Below are 20712 nucleotides of genomic sequence, written 5' to 3' on the forward strand. Positions count from 1 at the left end.
GTGGTCAAAAATGCAAAGCTGAATCTGCTAGATGCTTCCATAGGCCTTCAAGATGCAAGGCCAGAAGGTGTCAAATTAAGACTTTAAGTGGTCTCAGGAAAATTAGATAGTCACTGAATGTGTGCGTGCTAAAAGTACTGATGTGTCCAATGCACACACTTAAAATACCTGTTTCTAAAGCACTATTTTAGCATTTCTCCATTTTTTTAAATGGGCCCAGGCACTTGAGAGCGGCTGTGTAGTTAAAGTGGACTTCCCAGAGCTCAGGTTCCCAGAAAATGAACCAAATCACCAGCTACCATTCCCTGAAACCAATAAGAATAGGAAAATCTTGGAAAGATTCTAGCTATAATCAGGGTTCTTTAGGGTTCCTTATGCTTTGTCCTCTGCTTCTCACTTTGGGGGAGGGGCTTGCAGGAGAAGTCAGTCACTAAGGCTCCAAGGTGGGGAGGGAGGTAGTTTCTCAGGCCTCTGCTTCTGTGGCAGCTCCAAGCCACTGTGGTGTAAAGACCAAAAGTATGGGGCACCTGGGTGGCTCAGTCGGTTACGCATCCGACTTTGGTGGGCTCAGGTCATGATCTCACAGTGCATGGGTTCAAGCCCTCTGTCGGGCTCTGTGCTGACAGCTGAGAGCCTGGAGTTTGCTTCAGATTCTGCCCTGGCTCACTCTTGCGTGCTCTCTGTCTCTCTCTCAAAAATAAATAAACATTTAAAAAAAAATTTTTTTTAAGACCAAAAGTAATAATCCACTCAATGAGTCCTGAGTGATTTTACGTACATTGTCTCATTTACATCTTTTAGAATACTATTAGTATTATCCCCAATTCATAGGATACAGACTCAGATTAAGAAACAAAGGCAGGAAATGGCAGGGAGGAAAACTAGGATGGGCCAGGGACTCCTGACAGGAAAACCCCAGCATGTACCAGCCAGCAAGACAGCATTTGAAGGGGTTCTCTCACTTGAGAATACAACTGATTTTATTTTTTTTTTTATTTTAGAGAGAACGTGTTTGTGAGTTGGGGAGAGGGGCCGAGAGAGAGAGAGAGAGAGAGAGAGAGAGAGAGAGAGAATCTTAAGCAGGCACCACGTTCAGTATGGAGCCTGATGCAGGGCTCGATCCCACGACCCTGGGATCATGACTTGAGCCGAAATCGGGAGTCAGACACTCAACTGACTGAGCCTAGAATACAACCGATTTTAAATAAACACTCCTCTGATGTTATCTATGAAACTTTCAGAGGAAGCTATGAGGTGTGTTACCTAAAAGTCTCAGGTCTATGGCATCCCTTGAGAATCCCCACCCGTAAAATGGGGTGATGGTGGCTTGCTGGGGATACTCAATGAGGCAATGCCTCTGCAAAGCACCTAAACATTCGGACACACCGGCAAATGTAGACGACCACGTGCAGCAACATTACTGCCAGAACTCTGTGAGCAGCTTAGGGAGGAGAAACTGGAGAGAAAGACACAGCACGCACACAGCCAAGAGCTTGTGTCGACATCTCAAAAATGTAGAGAAAGCATGCAATCCTGACAACAGAGGAATATTAGGGTCAACTGCTGGTGTACACAGAGGAGGTGGTTAAAAGGACCCCATGACCACCTGCACCGTCATGGATCTCACCATCTCACGGCACTCACCCAAGGTCTTAGGCAAGAACACCTAGAGAAAAAGTGAAACAGGAGAAAACCCAGCAAAGAGTAAAAACTGACAATTCTGTGGTCTAGTTATCTCCAAGTGACAGAATAAAACATAACCCCAGTTCTGCATGGAAGCCGCTTTGCACTGGGGGCCCTACGTCCCCAACGCACAGCTGGGAAGTCCTATCTCCCCTCCAAAAGGAACAGAGCCGGGAGCTGCTCCCCTGCTCCCAGACAGGAATGTCTTCCATTCGCGGGCTCCTGAGACCCGTGTGGTGCGGTGCAAAGGCCAGATCCTGACCAGAAGACCTTGAGTGCAAGTCTCTGGCCTTGCTACTTACACAGTTGGTCTGCGAGCAAATTACCACACCACTTTGATTCTCTGCTTCTTCCCCTGTAAAATGGGCACAAAAATATCCATTTTCCAAGGCTGTGGTAAGGATTAAATGAGGTAATGCACATGAAAGGCTCAGCACACAGCAAATCAAGCAACTGGCTGCCATTACTAACAAAAGCAGAGGCCAACTAACACGGGGTAAAAATTAAATGGGATTTCTTAAAAGAAAAAGGTTCCATGAAGTTCGTGAGGATCAACAATTTTCAGAAAATTCAAAGAAGCGGGGCGGAACGACGATACGCCCCCGGCTTCCTGAAGGTTTCTGAAACCTCTCCACAGACCGACCGCTCTCCTGCAGGAATAGATAAGTGGAGTGTCTCGTTACGTCCAGACTCTTCACACTTTATAAATACACTGCACAACCAACCAGAGAGTGCTTGCTGCCAGCCTCCTGGACAAACAAGTCCAAAAGGATTTGATCCGGAAATTAAATGGCCATGCAGCCCAGCCACGCTCGGTTCAAAATAGATATCCGTGACCTACTTAGTCTTCGAGGACCGTTCTCAAAGCCAGAAACGATTGGACAGTGAGACAGGGCCACGACTTTGGCAGACCCAGCACAGACCCCTGGCTTTCTTATCAGATGAAACATGCAAGGACACAGCAATGACTCAAAAAACTATTGTGGGGATGGCTAGACGGGAAACCTAGTCACCTCTGATCAGCCCCAAACAATACATTTTCATTCATTTAGACTAAAGGCTATACCTCTCGTGACAGTTACTCGTCAAGCTACCTATGCTCGCCCTCATAATTGTGTCCTGAGTATATGTATCTTCCCCATGAGATGGTGGCTTCTTTGAGAGTAAGACTGCACCTTCTTTACCTCAAGATTGCACCCAGGGTCTTGCACAGTGCACAGTGTGTTAGTGCGGCCAGGAAAGGCACTGCACCTGCCATGAGAAAGTGAGCTCCTTCCCCCACCAGGACGTCTTCCGCATCCCAGCCCATATGCTTGGCCACTCAAGATCGGAGGATGGAAAGACAAACTGATATCTGCTGTAAAGACGAGGAAGACAGACAAGGCCCAGGGAACGTTGCTGTATACCTTCAATGATCACATGGCTACAAAAATGATCTCTGACGTTACAGTTCATCTCACCACAGAGATGGGAGTCTCGGGGAGGGTGAATCCAAGGGCCTTGAGAGAGACACACTCTAGAAAATCTCAGAGCATGCCAACCTGCAGTACCAAGCAAACAATGGAACACTGGTGCTTCACCAGCTAGGCGATAGTGATGGAAACAAGCTGATGGCAAAACGGAAGAAAACAGAGCAAGGCAAACCTGCCACTCTTCACCTTCCAATCCATCCTCCTCAGGGTTCCAGGGTTGGCCCCGGACACTCCCCTCTATCAGGGTACACTCAAAATGCCCATCATAGAAAGCTGCCTGACAGCCCCCTAGTCTACCTGGCACTTTCCCCCACATCGTGGCATGTAATCATCTACAATCGTGGCAGGCAAGCCAAACAAGCATCTTTCCCACCCACTTAGAAATGAGGAGGGGCGCCTGGGTGGCTCAGTCATTAAGCAACAGACTTCAGCTCAGGTCGTGATCTCACGGTCCGTGAGTTCGAGCCCTGCGTCGGGCTCTGTGCTGACAGCTCAGAGCCTGGAGCCTGCTTCATTTCTGTGTCTCCCTTTCTCTCTGACCCTCCCCTGTTCATGCTCTATCTCTCTGTCTCAAAAATAAATAAACATTAAAAAAAAAATTTTTTTTAAATGAGGAAACTGGGGCGCCTGAGTGGCTCAGTCGGGTGTCCGACTCTTGATTTTGGCTCGGGTCATGATCTCATGGTTTTGTTGAGTTCAAGCCCCACTACAGGCTCTCTCTCTGCTGTCAGCACAGAGCCCACTTCAGATCCTCTGTCCCCTTCTCTCTCTGCCCCTTTCCCACTGGTTCCCTCTCTCTCTCTCTCAAAAATGGGTAAATACATTTTTTAAAAAATGAGGAAACTGAGGCCAAAGCATGTCACCCACAAGGCAACATAAGCACTAAAATGCAGAGACCTTCTAACTCCAAGCTCAGACCGGATGAGGCCAGGTACCCGAGCCCTGGGGCCCCTGCTACAAAAACCTTCTGGAAGAAGTCCAACACCCACCCTTTCCCAACATGGTGGCGTATACACTTCAACCTTCATCAACCCTAGTGTCCATCAACAGGTGGCACCTGCATCAGCCACACACACACTGAGCCGGACTGATCAGCCACCTCCCCGACAAAACACAAAACCCAATGCTAGAACTTTTCAACGAGAGATGCACATGAGTGAGCTGGTTTTCTGCAAAGAAGTGGTGAGCATGGGGCAGGGTAAGAAACCATGGAGCCCAACAACCACTAACCAGAAATCCCAGAGCTCTGAGTCTCAGGGTCCTGGGTTCAAATCCTACTTCTGGAACTTCTTACTCTCTGTGACCTGAGGCAAGCAACTTTGTTTTTCTAAGTTTTAGCTTCCTCATTTATAACATTAAGGAGCTAAAGAAAGGGATCCCACAGCAAATGTACTTAATGCCACAGAACTGTAGATTTAAAAATGGTTAAAAAGGTAAATTTCATGTTATATATATTCTACCACAATTTAAAAAATAGTTTAACGGGGTTTTTATTAATGTTTATTTATTTATTTGAAAGAGAGAAAGAGTGAGTGTAGCAGGGAAGGGTCAGAGAGAGAGGGAGAGAAAATCCCAAGCAGGCTCTGTGCTGTCAGCTCAGAGTCTGATGTGGAGCTTGATCCCACAAACCATGAGAGCATGACCTGAACTGAAATCAGGAGTCGGACCCTTGACCGACTGAGCCATACAGGTGCCCCAGGTTAACGTGTATTTTTAAAAAAAGGATCTTACAGATTCATAGTGAGGATTAAATAAGATATAATGGCAAGTTCTTACAGTGGCTATCGCATATTAAATTCTAATTTATTTATTACTTATCGTAATTTCAATAGTTTTTATTATAAAGGTAATAGGTTAAAAACATTTCCTATTATACCAAAATCCAGGAATAATTTCCGAAATAAAGTTCCACAAAGTATTTTTCCTATGCATGGACAGTTCTTAAATTTGGAATGTAAAATTTATACAATTCTGTAGTCATGATCCATTCTTTTCTGCCTTACCAGTAACTGCAAAAACAATTCTCATAACAACAGCCAGAAATAAAGGGACTTTGTTCAAAGTGAGGATAAAAGGTTGCACAAAACGTGAGACAGGAGCGAGGAACTCACGGTGAACCACTGGAGACACCTGCTTCCAGAGCTAGGCTAGAGATTCAGGCCAAATCCCCTGCCAGCTGTTCTTCCCTCCCCCATCAAAGTTCACCCCGAAAGTGAGTGCTGTGGGGGTCTGGCCAAGTAGGACGAAGGCCACACGGGAGCTCTATGGAAGTGCTGCACATGTCGGGCTCTCAGGGACAAAGAGCTCATGTTCTTCCTGTCCCCAGGGAGCTCCCACTGTGACCAGGGGGGATGGTGCAGGCAGATCAGCCCAGGACCCCTGCATCCCAGGGGCAGGGGGGGCAGGAAGGCACCAAAGGAGGGGAGCCAAGAAGGCTCTCATTCCAACCATTTCATCCCACCCCCGGGTGGAAGATGAGACAACTGAGGCCCAAGGAAGCAAGCAAACGACGTCCCCAAGGCCATGGCTGTGAGACCGTCCAGTAGACGGAGCTGTCGGGGCTCTGGGCTAACTCACAGCACACTGCTGCCTGCTCAGAGCCCAGCAAAAGAGGTCAGGGCCAGCATCCAGTAGATCCTGCCCATCAACATGTATTTACTAAGTACGTGCTTGTGCTTGGGGCAAGTCAGCACATAGATAAAGCCCCACCCCCACCCCCTGCCCCGAAACAGGACAAGGAAGCGGTTTCATGGGAACAGCTCTTCCGGCTCCCACTCAGGCAGGGCCTCCGCCTCTCGCAAGGCCAGACCCCAGACTTTCTGGGGGTGCTACTTGAGTCAAATGTCCCGCAGCGTCTGGCGGAGAAGGCCGCAGGATTTAAAAGGCACCTCCTCCCAGGAAGTGCTTTTGATGTGCTGGGGATAGCACCCCCAGAAATAACTCTGCAGGAGGAATTACAATCTCACAAAACACCTTTTAATGTTCATTTTCTAGCCAGGAAGAAACTTCGCAACTTTCATTTTGTACGGGTGTATGTTTTGTTTGGCGAGGGAGGGGGAGGGGGGGGTGATGGGGGAAATGAGCGAGTGGTGCCCAAAGGCAACTAACTCCCGAAATCCTACAGAAGAGCTGCTGCTCCTGGCCCTGGGGAGTTCAATCACCATCTCTGCTCACACAGAATTATCTTCTGAAGTGGTGCTTCCCCAGAGGGAAGGCAGCGCCCCCCGGCCTCCCAGGTGACCTCCCTGTGGGCTGCTTGGGGCACTACCCCCGGCAGGTGGAGGCAGGGAAGAGGGCCTGAAATCGGGCCGTCCGTGCGCAGCCCACTTCTGGGGGCCCCTCATCACATATAGGCCAGGCCCTTTCCTTTTGAGGCCCAAAGAGGAAATTAAATATCAGCCAGATAAGGAGATTTCCCTTCGGCTCTGACGCCAAGAATCCGAAGTAGGATTCCTCCAGCAGCCCCACGAACCAAAAACCAGCACAGGCCTCGGGCCATCAGGCCAGGCGTGTTGAAGACAAGCCACCGCCTGGAGTTCCTTTTCTATGATGTCCAGATGGCAGGCCTAAGTGTTTTTATGGCAAATAAGAAGAACAATGGGTAAAACTTTGTGGGCCAGTTACAGAGCAGGCAGCAGCCAGGGCCCCAGGCCCCTGGGCTAGGACCTTAGGATGGCTCGTCTGTCTCTCCACAGGTACTTTTGGGCATGCCTCCCTGCCCTGTATTTTCAAGGCCAAATGCGGCCTCCTGCCCAAGGGAGCTGACTCGACTCTTTTCACAGCGTGGTGACTTTATCCACGGAAGGATCCGCGGAGCTGAACACACTGAGCTCACACACTGACCTCAGCATTTTCTAAATCTGCTGGGGTGATAAACACCTTAACGCAGGCCTAGCGTTCACCAGGCAGGCCCCAGGCTAGCGGAGAATAAGCAGCTCCCAGCAGGGCTGACACACACACAGGGCCGGCCACCCCCAGCCTTGTCTGCCTACTTTCTCTTCCATGTGCTTGTGGTTTAAGTGTGGGGAGGTGGGTGGGTCAAAGACATCTAGAAGGACCAAGAACAGCCTGGAAAGGGCAGTGGATCAAGGGCCAACAGAGCCCTGACACTTAAAAAAGAAACCGCAGAGAAAACAGTTGCCACAGAATATCTGGGTGGGTTCACACATCCTGCAATGGCCATGTGAATCTGGAACACTCCCTAAGCGAGCTGCTGCACGTCAGTCCTGCTTCAGCTCATGCTCCAACCACAACCGTGGCTCCCATCTCAAGAGAGCAAAAGGCCAAAGTCCTCTCGAAGACAGGCAAAGAGCTGCAAGGAGATCCTGGATGCCCCCACATACCCCTCGGCCCTCACGTTCTCCTATCTCACACACGCGCGCACACAGGACTGAGGCACTCGGGCCACACTGTCCCCGCACCATCCCGCACGGTCCGGGCAGGTGCACGTACCCACCTCAAGGCCTCTGCTGCCCCTCCACACCACAGCTCTGCGCCCCCCCCCCCCCACTCCTCTTCCACACGGAAGCTCAAACACCACCTTCTCAGCAGGGCCTGCCTGATCGACACCTCACCACCAGACCCCTGTCCCTGGCACACCTCCTGCTTTTTCAGCGGTGATCGCCACCTCACCTATTGCTCTGGGTTAAACAGTGTCCCCTCCGCCCGCCAAATCCATATCCACCTGGAACCACAGAACATGACTGCATTTGGAAATGGGTCTTTGCAGAAGTAATCATTTCAGATGACGACACACTGGAGTGCAGGCGGCCCAATGCAACGACTAGTGTTCTTCAGAAAACCTGAGACGGCCACATGGGGGCAGAAGCAGGGAGCAGTGCTATGCTGCCATAAACTAACACCAAAGCCTGCCTGCAACCACCAGAACCTTGGATCCCCTCTTGGAGCCTCCAGAACCGTAAGAGAATGAATTACCGTTGTTTGAGCCATCCAGTTCGTGGGGCTTGGTCCCAGCAGCCCCAGGAAAGTCATACACAGACCGTGAATTGTAATCATTCCTTATCTGTCGCCCCTCACTAGAAAAGAACACGATTTTAGCTTCTTTTGTTCAGTGCAAAGTGCCCAGTACTCAGAAGAGGGTCTGGCACTCAATAAGCACTCCTCAATAAATATTTGCTGAATGAATTCTGAGTCAATGAAGATAAGCTTAGAAGAGAGGCAGAGATGTTGCACCCATCCTACAGAGGGCAAAACTGAGAGGGCAAATGCTCTGACTTTGCTCAGAGACAGAAAAGCCAGGACCAGAATTGAACTGGGACCTTGTCTGCTCATTTGACAAATGATACTGAGCTCCTCCAGTGCTCAGTGTCACAACAGCCCTCAGGATAGCTGTCACACGCAGTGATCACTAACCGCACATGTGGAGGGGCAGGAAGGGTGGGCCCTGGGCTCACTGTCCCTCAACGAGGGATATGACCCTGAACAAGGTGGCTTACCCATGGATTTCAGTGTCCTCACCTAAAATTGAAGGGTGCATTTGGGGCACCTGGGTGGCTCAGTCGGTTGGGCATCTGACTTCGGCAGGTCGTGATCCCGCAGTTCATGGGTTCGAGCCCCGCATCGGGCTCTGTGCGGACAGCTCAGAGCCTGGAGCCTGCTTCGGATTCTGTGTCTCCCTCTCTCTCTGCCCCTCCCCCCACTCATGCTCTGTCTCTCCCTCTCTCCCCAAAATAAGTAAACATAAACTGCAAGCATGCAGTCTGCCCAGGTCCCATCCCTGTCCCTGCCGGGCGGCTCTGTTCCTCCCAGGCCTACAGACAACAAACTCACACACTAAGCCTGGCTCCCGAGAGTGAAGTTTCTTTTTTCCCTCTGGACTTCTGAGGCCTCGCCTGCTTTGGTGGTCTTCGTACAGCCTTTTTCAGACTCAACCTGCAGGTCTCAGACCTCCGGTCTGCATGAATCCTCAAGCATATCGGGGATTTCAAATGAAGTTGCTGTCATACACAAACATGCATACGCATACACACACACACACACACACACACACAGACACGTGTGTGTGTGTGTGTGTGTGTGGACATCACTCTCTGAGGAGTGCAATTATAGGTGATCAGGGGTATGAAACCCGCACAGACACCAACTGGGGGCCGGCACCATTAGCAACGTAACCGGGTAGAAGGTAAAAGAATGAGCTTTGGAGCCAGGCGGATCTGAGTCTGAATCCCAGCCCTGCCTCACCTGGGGCTATACTTGACTTTCCCTCTCTGTACTTGAGTGAACTCATCTCACAAGGGGCTCGGGAGGAGCCTGTGGCAGACCTATGAATGCAGTTGTCTATTCCCACACCTAGAAGCAGGCAGTATGTGGCAGTGTAGAGAAGAGGGGGAAGAGTCTCGACCCCACAGAGGAGGAGACCTGGACCCCATCTCCACTCTGAAATTACCAGCAGTGTGGCATGGGGAAGACGCTTTACCTCTCGGCCTCCACTCAGCCTCCTCCCAGACAAGTGGGAAAAGTTGGACTAAGGAGCCCCCAGCACTCAGTCTACCTTAAAAAAAAAAAAAAAAAAAAAAAAAAGGTCTCTGCACGAGGGCTTTGGGGTTTCACAGCAGGAGGTCTGGTGTAAAGAGAGAAGTCAAGCTTGCTGTCCTGCCCCACCAAAATTTCCCCACCAAAACCCCCTGTCTTCCCCCTTTCTGTACTCCCACAACCCTAAGTGACCCCAATCTGGCTCTAGTCACTACTGATCTCCTGACCCCCCCTTTACAACCGCTACACTAGTCGCATTTTTAGATTTAGCAAATGTAATATGCATTTATAAACATTTATTAAGGAAAGGGGACATATATCACAGTTTTTTTACTACCTATTAGGTAATGTGCTGAGAGCTTTACAAATATCACTCTCTGTATGCTCACAACAACAACCCTGTGAGGCAGGTACTGATATTATCCCGGGTTTACAGATGAGCCAACTGAAGCCCAGGGAGGAAATACAACTTTGTTTAACTCACACAGCCATAAGTGGCTAAACGGAGGCTGGCACCGAGCTTGGCTGACCGTAGAGCCTCTGCACCACCCTAGGCTGCCTCCTCCATCACTCCTCTCTGGCCCCCTCTGAATGGCGGGTAAAGAACACTGTCAGCCAGTAATCCAGAGCTTCCCAAAGCCCACCAGATGGCTCGGCCTGCAGGGACTTGCCCAGTGAGTTCCTTTGTGGGGGTCTCTAGATGCCTCCTCCACCAGGTCAGGCCCCCGGAACATCTTCCAAGGAACCACGGCTTCTCCCCAAAGCACCCCGCTAAGAGGCAAACCATCGTGATAGTCCCACAAGGAGCCAGGACAGAGGGAGACCACCACATGCTGGAGGAAAAGACCCGCCGTGCACAGAATCTTGCTTCCCCACATTCATGGAGGCCATTCCAGAAACAAGAGCAGCTGATTTTCCGGCACACAATCTTTAAATGTTCTCCCAGGTCAGCTCTCCAGCCTCGAATCCCTGCCTCGGCAATGCAGACGCTGGTCTCAAGGTGCCACTTACACACGCTTGCCTCCTCCGGGAGAGGTTCGCGGAAATACTCTGGCAGGTTACACCGAAATGAAAGTGCTCTATGACAGAACCGAGCCTCTGGGGAAAGCAGAGAGAGTGCGCAACCTGAAGCGTCCGCTTCCAGGGCCACGTTGACACGCCTGTTGGCCGGACGCTCACACCAGAGTGTGAGCAGAGTGTCGGTCCTTGAGAGCGTGGCTCCCTCACCCTCCCAGGTTCCGACGAACTTGGCCACTAAGATCCAAACACCACACCATGAGTCTCACCGCCTCACCAATAAGCAATGCGATGCCTACTAACACTACCCATTTCTTTCACCTGGAAGGAGGCCAGCGCATGGCGAAATGGGCCGCCTCCTATACTGCTGGTAATTTAGACCAGTCCAGCCCTTGAGAGCATGCTGGAACAGTTTAAACGTGTCCGACCGCTGACACAACAATTCCACTCCCAGAGAACCACATGTACGTGTGCCTAACGACAGGTACGTATGAAGATACAGTAGCAAAACCAATGAGTTAGGTTCTATGAATAGTGGGCCAACTCGTAAATCCGGACATAGGCTGTGCTATAAAATATTTTGTAGACGCAAAAGAGACAAACTAAGAGAGAAGAGCCACACGCAGAAAAGGATCTAGAAAACACATTAGGTGAAGAGAGAAAGATATAGGGAAGAGATAGGGTGGAATCAGTGTATGCTCACACAAGAAACAAAACTGCATGCATCTGTGTCTATGTGGGCTGACGGGCAGTTTCAGGATACACAACAAACTGCTAAGACTGGTGATTTCTGAGGACCTGGCAGAGAGGCGGTCTGTGGGGGAGGGGTGCAAGGGCCTCCCAGATTCATGTGCCACTTCTACTATCTAAGAAAAAAGCAACTCAACTGACTAAAACAGAACAACAGCCAAACAGGATTTTTCTTCTGGTGCACAACGGCCACACCCATCTGAACAAGTTTGGGTGCCCCGCTCCAAGGTCTTCCCAAGACTGATGGAGGAAGTTCAAGTCCAATTTCTAAGCCACTGAGGGCAGACTGGATCGGGAGCAACGAGGAAGAAGGGAAGGGTGGGAGACAAGGGAAACATCTGTAAAAGTTCTGTGGAAGCTGCATCTCGGCTGAGCCTACCCCGAGCCTGCTGGGCTCTAAAACTCACTATCCTAACCCTTTCCTCCCTCTCACCCCCACAGGATGAGAAAAGAGAAAGCCAAAACTAAGGGACTATTCCCTCTTTCCGACAGCAGAGGAGAGGCCAAGATTGCTGCTAGGAGGAAGCGACCTGGCCAAACTCCGCCTTCCCCACAAAGTGACCTGTGTGCCAGGCTCCTGAGAGCGCAGGGAGGGCCGAGATGGGCAACCCCAGACTCACTCCCTGGAGCCCCTCCACTTAGGCAAACAGCCCAAGCATCTTTCAACACTCGCTACTGAAATCCAAACTGAACCGGTATACAAATCAGCCGGTTCTGCCAACAAAACAGCAACAATGTGGAAAAAAGGAGAGATAAATCAATGGGAGCCCGGCTAAATATATGTTTATTCTTTCTGCTTGCCAGCAGTAGCACTTCTGTAGATCCAAACATTTGATAAATATCTTTTTTGCTTCCCGGTAATAATTAAAACAAACACACACCCCAAACACACAGGCACAGCTAAACACGAAGCAAAACGAAAACCAACAAAGGGGCTTTGCTTCAGTCATAATGTTCAAGAAGCAGGTGTGACAGCTGCCATCCCCAGGCAAAAATGTTTTTCCATTAAACAAGTACCCTGTTAGTGCAGCAGACAAACTCATGGGCGCTCTAACTGTCCACAGCTAAGGCGGACACCAAAAGGTGCCCTCGGGGCAATGAAAAGTGGTTCCATCTTGGAGGGAAGGAGGTGACCATCAAGCAGAAAGTCAGGGAGCTGAATCTTCTGCAGGGACTCAAGGCAGAGACGACTTGTGATTGCAGGTGCCAGGAAGCAGCGGTCCAATAAAGGTAACCCTTGGCCTCCTTACGGTGAGGACAAAGCCCAAATAAAGCCCAAACCTGATCAACTGGCTTAGCCTAGCAAGAAGAAACTAAAGGGCATGGGTGTTATGCATTCTGGAAAACGGGAGTCCAAGCAAGTTTATCATAGAGGCTGGCACTAAATAAGGGAGAGTGCATGAGACCAGCATATTCCTGACGTGGTGACACTGCATCCTCTGACAGGAACATGTGGACACCAGCCACCAGGACCAGCCATCTCCCCTTGCTCTGCCTCCGATTCACCGATTCACCGGAGTATGGCGTGGTTCCCTGCTGAGTCTGCACCCTTCAGGGGAGAGCTGGCCACCACTGTGAACTCACCCACCCTTCCTCCCATTCCCTGGCCGGCCCCTGCATGCTTGGTGACCACAAGTCACCCCTACCTAGAGGCAGACCAACTCCTGGGGAACAGCCAGAACGGAGGCCCTGGTGGGTCCACTGAGTCTACCAGGGAAGAGTGGGGCGCAGACTCCGCCCCAGGTAGGTTTCCTTCTCTGGGGGCCTTTTCCCTTTGATGCTTTTCACTTTGCTTGAATGCTCAAACCAGCATTTCCCTGAATGGTATCAGTGTCAGAGGAACCTGAATTCCATCCTCTGAGATGCTCCTAGAAAGGCAGAAATGATTAAGGCTAGGTGATGGGCAAAGAGAGGGGAAGGTGCTTTCAGGTTTCAGTCGGGCATCTTTCTCTAGCTGTCAAAAAAAGACCAAAGGGGTTGGGGCGCCTGGGTGGCGCAGTCGGTTAAGCGTCCGACTTCAGCCAGGTCACAATCTCGCGGTCCGTGAGTTTGAGCCCCGCGTCAGGCTCTGGGCTGATGGCTCGGAGCCTGGAGCCTGTTTCCGATTCTGTGTCTCCCTCTCTCTCTGTCCCTTCCCCGTTCATGCTCTGTCTCTCTCTGTCCCAAAAATAAATAAACGTTGAAAAAAAAAAAAAAAAAAGACCAAAGGGGCAATTTTGGTTTCTGCAGAGGCTGCTTTCAGTCTACCAAGGGTCAGTGTCTCCAGTGCCCAGCATGTGGACCAGAGCTACAATGGGGGGGGGGGGGGGGGGGGGCGGTGAGGAGAGATAAGAATGGCTAGGATTTGGTTCCTCCTTCTCTCAGTGTCCATACCCAAAGGGACAAAGCGCTATCATCCCGACATGTCCCCGTTCAGTATCACCACCGCCACTGTCCTCATGTCTCCAGTTCATGCCCCATCACGAACTCTGATGGACTCATCAGTCCAGGAACTCTGATGGACTCATTTCTCCAGTCCCAACTTCACGCCCCACCTGACCCGCTCTCCCTACATGAGAACCCCCAGCCTATAGGACACAGTCCGACCCTGTCAGAGATGGTGAGGCCTCTGCCTGCACAGGTCCTGGAGTCACACAGGTCACCGAAGACCCGGGCTAACCCTTGGCTGGCTACGTGGACGCACACGTGTTCCTGGGCCCATCTCCCCATCTGTGCGTTGAGGACAGCACAATCGACCCCCCAGAGCTGCCGTGAGGATTAAATCCAAGTTACAGACAGCCTCACCCTTCAAGAACCATGACGATGTTGACTCGACCTGTTTCTCAGCCAGCTCGGGAGTCTGTGTTTTGCCACCTCTATCATAATGAACGACTACCCACGAACTCAGGGGCAAAGGAGGCACATTAGAGATCTAGAAATGAACGGTCATCAACAACCAAATGTGAAAGAAACCAAAATTAACTATCAAAATAATGCCAGAGGAGGGAAGGAACGGGAAGAGAAGGAAAATATTACTTTGGGGAGGAAATGTTTTAAAATATATAGCTCTATGATTTTTTGGACTTCATCCGTTTCAAAGATTGGGAAGATTACATTTCAAAAGCTCACAAAGGAGACACTTCTATTAAAAAAAAAAAAACTCTTTCTTAATTAATATCTTCAGAGAACTAAAAAGTGCTTTTATAGGCAGACTGAATCTTAATAAAATTCTCAGAAAAAGTCTGGCATCAGTCACAACAAACACCCTCTTGGAATTTAATTTCCTTTTCAGCATACAACTTACTATGGAAACTCATTTATGATGCCACCACAACCGGTCAAAATCTGCCCGGAGCACAAAAACTTCAAAGCCCCACAAGAGAGCCTTATAGGACAAGATGGAAACTGGCCCCGTACTTAGCCAAATCCTACACCTAACAGAGATTCCCCCACACCAACTTTCCAGCTTGTACGGTCAGATTTCGCCTCTCCTGTCTCCTGCCCAGTCCTTACCCGCCCTGGCCCCACCTTACACTATACCTCTTCCACTGCCTCCTTCCAGCTAGAAACCTCCCCAAACTCAGTATCATTCCTCTGTCCAATAAAATGAATAAAAAGGAGGCAGGGCACAAAATTGGCAAAGGGAAACTAGCCTCATCCATCTTCAACCTTCTATCAAAGACTGTCCTCTCTGGCTTCTGGTTTTGTTCTCCCTTTCAGATGATGGCAGGGCCTGGAATATTCACTGTGTGCACTGGGCGTTGGGATGGGAAGGCAAAAGCTGGAGGAATTATTCATAAGTACAAAAATGTACCATAAAAGCCTTTTTCCCTTGAGGCCAATTCCTACTGGAAGATTTAATCAATCCCATTATCCCAAGTGCCTGTAAGCAAGGGGAGAGAAAAGGGTGAATGCCAACCTTTACTGAGCAACCCCCCCAATATATCTCATTTAATGTAACGCAGTGATCCTGATTTTACATATGAGGAGACCAGGCTCAGAGGGGTCAGGGGATGGGCTCAGGAGGCACACCCAGGCCTGCCACATACATACCAAGACTCACGGCCTCAAGCTTCTAGTGTCCCCAAGTGCTTATGTTAAAATACTGTCCTGGGCTGGAGGCTACTTTACAGTTCACACATTGCTTTTCACATACATTATCTCATTTAATATCACAACCCTGTAGGATAGCTAAGAATTCCTTCTCCACTATTACAAAAAGGCTATTTGGTTTCAAAGATCATAGTGCAAACCGGCTACAACACTCACAGAGTTATGCGCTTCCTGAGGTTTGTTTTCTCACCTCCCAGTGTCTGATAAATGGTAGTGACTCAAATAGTTACTATTATTAGCATCATAATTTTCATTAATTTAATAGCATACACACAGACAGGCACACACACACATATATATACACACTACAGATATTTTAAAAATCCAATCTAATTAGTTAAGCCTTTACTTGTTGGAGAAGATATAATTTTACCACTTCAAACTCAGAGATAACCACTAACTGCAGCTTCCAAGAAACTGACAAAAAAAGGATTACTGAAAATGATGTGGTCAAACCCGATATGGATTTTGAAAGCTAATGGAAGAGAAGGACAAGGAGCATTCGGTTATGATAAAATACCAAAAAAAAAAAAAAAAAAAAACCTTCCTCTCCTTCCAGCATCATGGCTTAATCATTAATGTGCTGTTTGGCCCAGCATCCAAACAAGATAGCCAGCGGGTGACCTAGAAGTTCTAGTGAGAGGTAGCCCAGGGGGGTCTGGGGGATAAGGATGGAGTGGACACATTATTATTTCAGGTTATTTTTAATGTGCTGCATCTAATGAACCGTGTGCCTATGAATTACACTCACTTGAAAAGAAATCTGGGAATTTCAGAAATGCCAGACATAACAGGCATCAGCTGACGACTTCTCAAGCCACAGTGAAAAAGCTGACAGAAGTCTGGTGATACATGGATCCCAGTGTCAGACAGAAGGAGATCTTTAGTGCTGTGGCCCTAAGAGTTGCTGGGGATCTCATCCTGGGGATGTTCTTCGAATAAGGCTCCAGCAAAACCAGCCAAACCGAGCATCCACTCCAGGCTTGGAGGTTAAAACCAAAGAAAAAATTCAGGTCCGCAGGTAAGACATACATGATTTTTTTTTTTTTTTTAAAGAAGAGTTAGCAACTTTCTAGTAAAGACCTCTGGACAGCCACGTACATGAATTGCCTGCATGACAACAGTATTCACACTAGACATCTCGTACCAATTATTTGATTTTATTCTCTTTTGCTTTTTGCAATCTTCCTTGCATCTTATCGGTCGTAAGTCCATCCGAGCCTGACTTTGTGTGACTGATCTAGTCTCACAAGGAGAAACGTTTCAGTCTCTCTTCTGACTCCATCAGATCGTCTAGCTCTGTCTTTATACCCCATTTCAGAGAAAAGGAAACTGAGGCCCAGAGAGGACTCATCAAAGATCATACTCCTTGCTAATATACCCTAGGACTAGAGCTAGGGCTCAAAAGGCCCACAGCGTGGGTCTCCAGCTCTATCAGTCGCAAATGACCTAGCACACTTGTGTCCTGAATACAAAGTTTATTTGAAAAAGGAAAAAAGGCCAACATGAGTCATGGCTGTTGCCAAGGGGCATCACACAGGTTGTTCTAATAAAGCATCCCACATCTCCAGAACCACTTGTTTCTGAAATAACAAGCCTCAGCCAGAGAATAAAGGGACACTTCATATTTCCCTTCAGGATATCCAGGACCGTCTGAGTAGATGTGCTGCTGGGCTTTGAGGACCTGCTAGCCCAAGCCAGGGAAGCCCTGACGCGTCCTCCAGAGAGGGAATGGGGTGGATGTGGGAGGAGATCAGACAGCTCTCTGCGACAGTTAGGATTTCATGCCGTCCTGTCCTGCTCACCTTGGAACCCCTAAATACCTCATCCACTCAGGGATCCCTCCTCAACTTCCCCAGGACAAAAGCATTGCAGTCGGGGAGGTGAACCTGACAGATGGGGAGGGGCGGTACCTGACCCGAGCAGTGGAGGAAGCGACGATCAGCTCCCTCCCGCAGTCCTTACAGGAACTCCCCCATCCGGTCTTCAGACGCCAGGGGGGGTGTCCCCAACTCTCTGAGCCTGACCCCTCTCTCAGGGTCTGCCCCAAGGGAGGCAGAGGGTAGGCAAAGCCCACCCCGCACCGACTCGCCTCCGGTCCCTAGTGCTCACCGCCGCCCCCCCCCCCCCCCCGCCCGTTGGGCCTCGCTCGCTCCCTCCTCACCCGCAGGGCTCCCGGCCGGACACTTGCCCACTGCAGCGGGAGACCCAGAACGCACCCCCTTTCTCCCGGCCCTCAGAGGATCTGCATCTCCCGCCTTCCCAAACGGGGCCCTCCCGGCTGCCCTGCGTCCAGCCCGGGACCCCCTCTCACCGCGTCCCTGCGCCCCCCGGGGTCCGCTCCGCAACCGCACTTCCCGCCCGGCCCACGCGGGCAAGCGGTCCGCCCCAACTTTTCCGGCCGCGGCCCCGTTCCCGCCGCGGCGGGGATTCCCGTCCGGAGCGGCGACTGGCGGGCGGGCTCGCGTCCCCTGTGCCCCCGCCCGCCCCGCCGGCACGAGTTGCGCTCGGGACCGGCTCCGCGCCCGGGCCGCGGCCGGCAGCCCGGCGCGGAGGCGGAGCCGGCGTGGCGGGAACCGCGCTGTCCCGGCGCCGGCACCCCCTCCCGGTGCCCGGTGCCCGGTGCCCGATCCCCGCGCCCGCCCGCCCGCCCGCCGCGCCGCCGCACCTCTCCCTGCGCACCTGCCCGCGGGCGCCGGCGCCGCTCACCTCCTCCCGTGCCGCCGCCACCGCCGCCGCCGCCGCCACTGCCGGGAATACGTGGCAGCGGCCGCCGTCGCTCGCGCTCCCCGCCTCGCCTCGCCTCTCCTCTCGGCGCCCGCGCGGGCGGCTCCGGCGCGCCGGACCGCAGCGCCAGGCGCCCTCTGCCGCCGGGAAGCCGAATCCTCTCGCCCTAACCCTAACTCGCCGGCCGCCCCCGCCCGGACCTCGGCCTCAGCCCACCGCCTTCGCCCCGGGCCCCGCCCTCGGCCCGGTCGGGCCCCAACGCTTGTTTCCGAGCCCATTAGGCAGGGTCGCCTTACCGGTCCCGCGTGCCGGGCCCGGGCCGCCGCCGCCGCCTCCGGGGAGCCTGCCCTGACCACCCAGCCGCTGGGCACCGCCGGTATAGGTCATCCCCGGGCTGACACATTTCCTGCTTCTCTGAAAGCGTCGCCACGAGGTCGTACAATCGAAGAAAGGGCGGAGGGCAGGGGAGCAAAACACCAGGTCTCTGGTGTTCAACGTTCTCTCTCCGAGGGCGCCCTGCCTGGAATACCGAAGTGCGCAATAAATACTTGTTGAGGGAGCGAAAGAGTGAGTGAATGAGTAGAGATTTGAGCAGCTCTCCACAGTAGGCTTTTAAACCTGAAGCGGACAGATACCTTGACCTGGATTTGTTTTTGTAAATTACACAGACACGTGCGCAGCTTTGCATGAATAAATTGGCTGCACAATTTCCACCTCAGACCAGCACCAAAGCCATGCAAAGCCCACAGCTAAATATTATTCAGGGCTTTTAGTCAGATAGACTTAGGTTTTAGATCTACCACTTAAAAGCTGATAAATCTCTGGAAAGCTAGTCTCCCTGGGCGCCGTTACCTCATCTATAAATTAAGAATAATAAAATCTATGTCAAATGGGTTGTTGTGAGATTAGATGAGATCATACATTGTATGTAAAGGGCTTTGCACAGCTGCCCCCCTACACCCCACGTATGCCGTCCTATCTAAATGGTAGCTATTTTTAGTATTGTTACTTACTGATCTAGTAGGTAGTAAAGACTATAGGCGAAACGTAAAAAAAATGGCTACCCTTCGCCCGAGGACAGCCTTGGTTCAACATTAGTTCTGTGTACCTGCGGTATTAGGAGCAAGGCCTCTCCAGTCCCTCCTCTCCTCACCAGCAAGAATGAGCTGGTCTCGATTTTTCCAAGAGATGTAGAGCTGGCTCTCCTACAAGGTTTCCAAGCAGGGTTTCCCTGGCCAATCTCTTCACGAACAGTATTTATTGTATTGCAGAGGCAGAGAACTGTTTGAGGGCCACTGCAATCTCCTACCTCTTCCTGGTTTCTTTTTGCCCCTCTCTCAACACCTTGAGGCTTTCGCTTCTGACTGTGTGCTTCCTGCTCCGCACATAAAGCGGAGGAAAGTGTCCGGGCAGCAGATGGGGGGGGGCTGGAGTTCGGGCCCATCCACCTTGGGCTTTCTGCACCTCAGCCCCCCTCAGGGGAAAACCGTAGAGAGTAACACTTCTCGGTGGCACTGAGAAAGAATCGGTGACCCAATCTGGGAGTGAAGTCCCTGAAACACACAGGTGTTTAATAAATGGCAACTACTGACTCATTCATTCCACAAGCATTTAGGGAGCATCTACTGAGTGGTATAGGTGCTGGAAGGGCGAGGAAAATAAACATGGGTGAGGTGAGATCCCTGCCTCTGGAGGCGTTTGGGGTCTAGCCGATGAGACAGGCGTGGGTACACACCCCCACACATACTGGGGCAGAGGGTCTGGTGGCGATAAGGTAGGCCATTAAATATGAAATCCGCAAGCCTCAAGTTCCAAACTGGGGCAACAGTATTACCGTGTGGATTGCTTTAATTCATTATAATTGTAAATGCCATTTTCCTCTAAATATTATGTACATAACTTCCCAAGGCCACTGCTAAAAATTAATGAATAATTTTATGAGGCAAGCAGAGCCATTTGATGTAGGATTCGGTCCCTTAATAAGGTGACTCCGAATGCTCCCTTCTACTAGTCATAACATCTCTATTGTGTCTTTGTGAAAGCACCACAACGTAGAAGTCAAAGCTCCGTATCTCGCAATGCACGTCGAAGAAGGAAAAGCTCACACGGTGTTGCACTGGTGACCTCTAAGGAATGCTACCTTGGTATCTATGCCCTTGCTGCAGCCCTCTCCCACACAGACCCTGGGCGAGGTTATGTGACGTGCGGTGGCCACTGGGACATACGCGAACGTGGCAAGAGCATGGCAGATTGATGAGCACTCACGCCTTGTTCCTCGCTCTCTCGGAATGCTGTGAAGACAGAGAATACAGTGAGGATAGGTTTGTGGGCAACACGCCCCGCTGGGGTCCCCGTGGGACGCGGTGAAGAGGACAAGGACCACACTCGGGATAAACCAGGAAACGCTGCCTTGTGCGTCAGCGATGCACCATGTTGTGCCGGGCTGTGCCAGGGATATAAATGCTAGAAGCAGTGAAGC

The 20712-nt window shown here is 51.0% G+C and overlaps 1 protein-coding gene across 1 annotated transcript in view; it reads right to left on the reverse strand.

The window, feature by feature from the left end:
• Positions 1 to 18620, reverse strand: part of SMCO4 (single-pass membrane protein with coiled-coil domains 4) — a 63825-nt gene extending 45205 nt beyond the window's left edge. The window contains exons 1-2 of the mRNA XM_027039654.1: positions 18450 to 18620; positions 18189 to 18399 (exon numbers count right to left, since the gene is read on the reverse strand). Coding sequence (XP_026895455.1) covers positions 18189 to 18399; positions 18450 to 18620 — 382 coding nt within the window. The remainder of the gene's footprint in view (positions 1 to 18188; positions 18400 to 18449) is intronic.
• Positions 18621 to 20712: the final 2092 nt, after the last annotated feature.

The sequence above is a fragment of the Acinonyx jubatus genome, chromosome D1 (assembly GCF_027475565.1).
Source record: "Acinonyx jubatus isolate Ajub_Pintada_27869175 chromosome D1, VMU_Ajub_asm_v1.0, whole genome shotgun sequence".
Classification (NCBI taxonomy): domain Eukaryota; kingdom Metazoa; phylum Chordata; class Mammalia; order Carnivora; family Felidae; genus Acinonyx; species Acinonyx jubatus.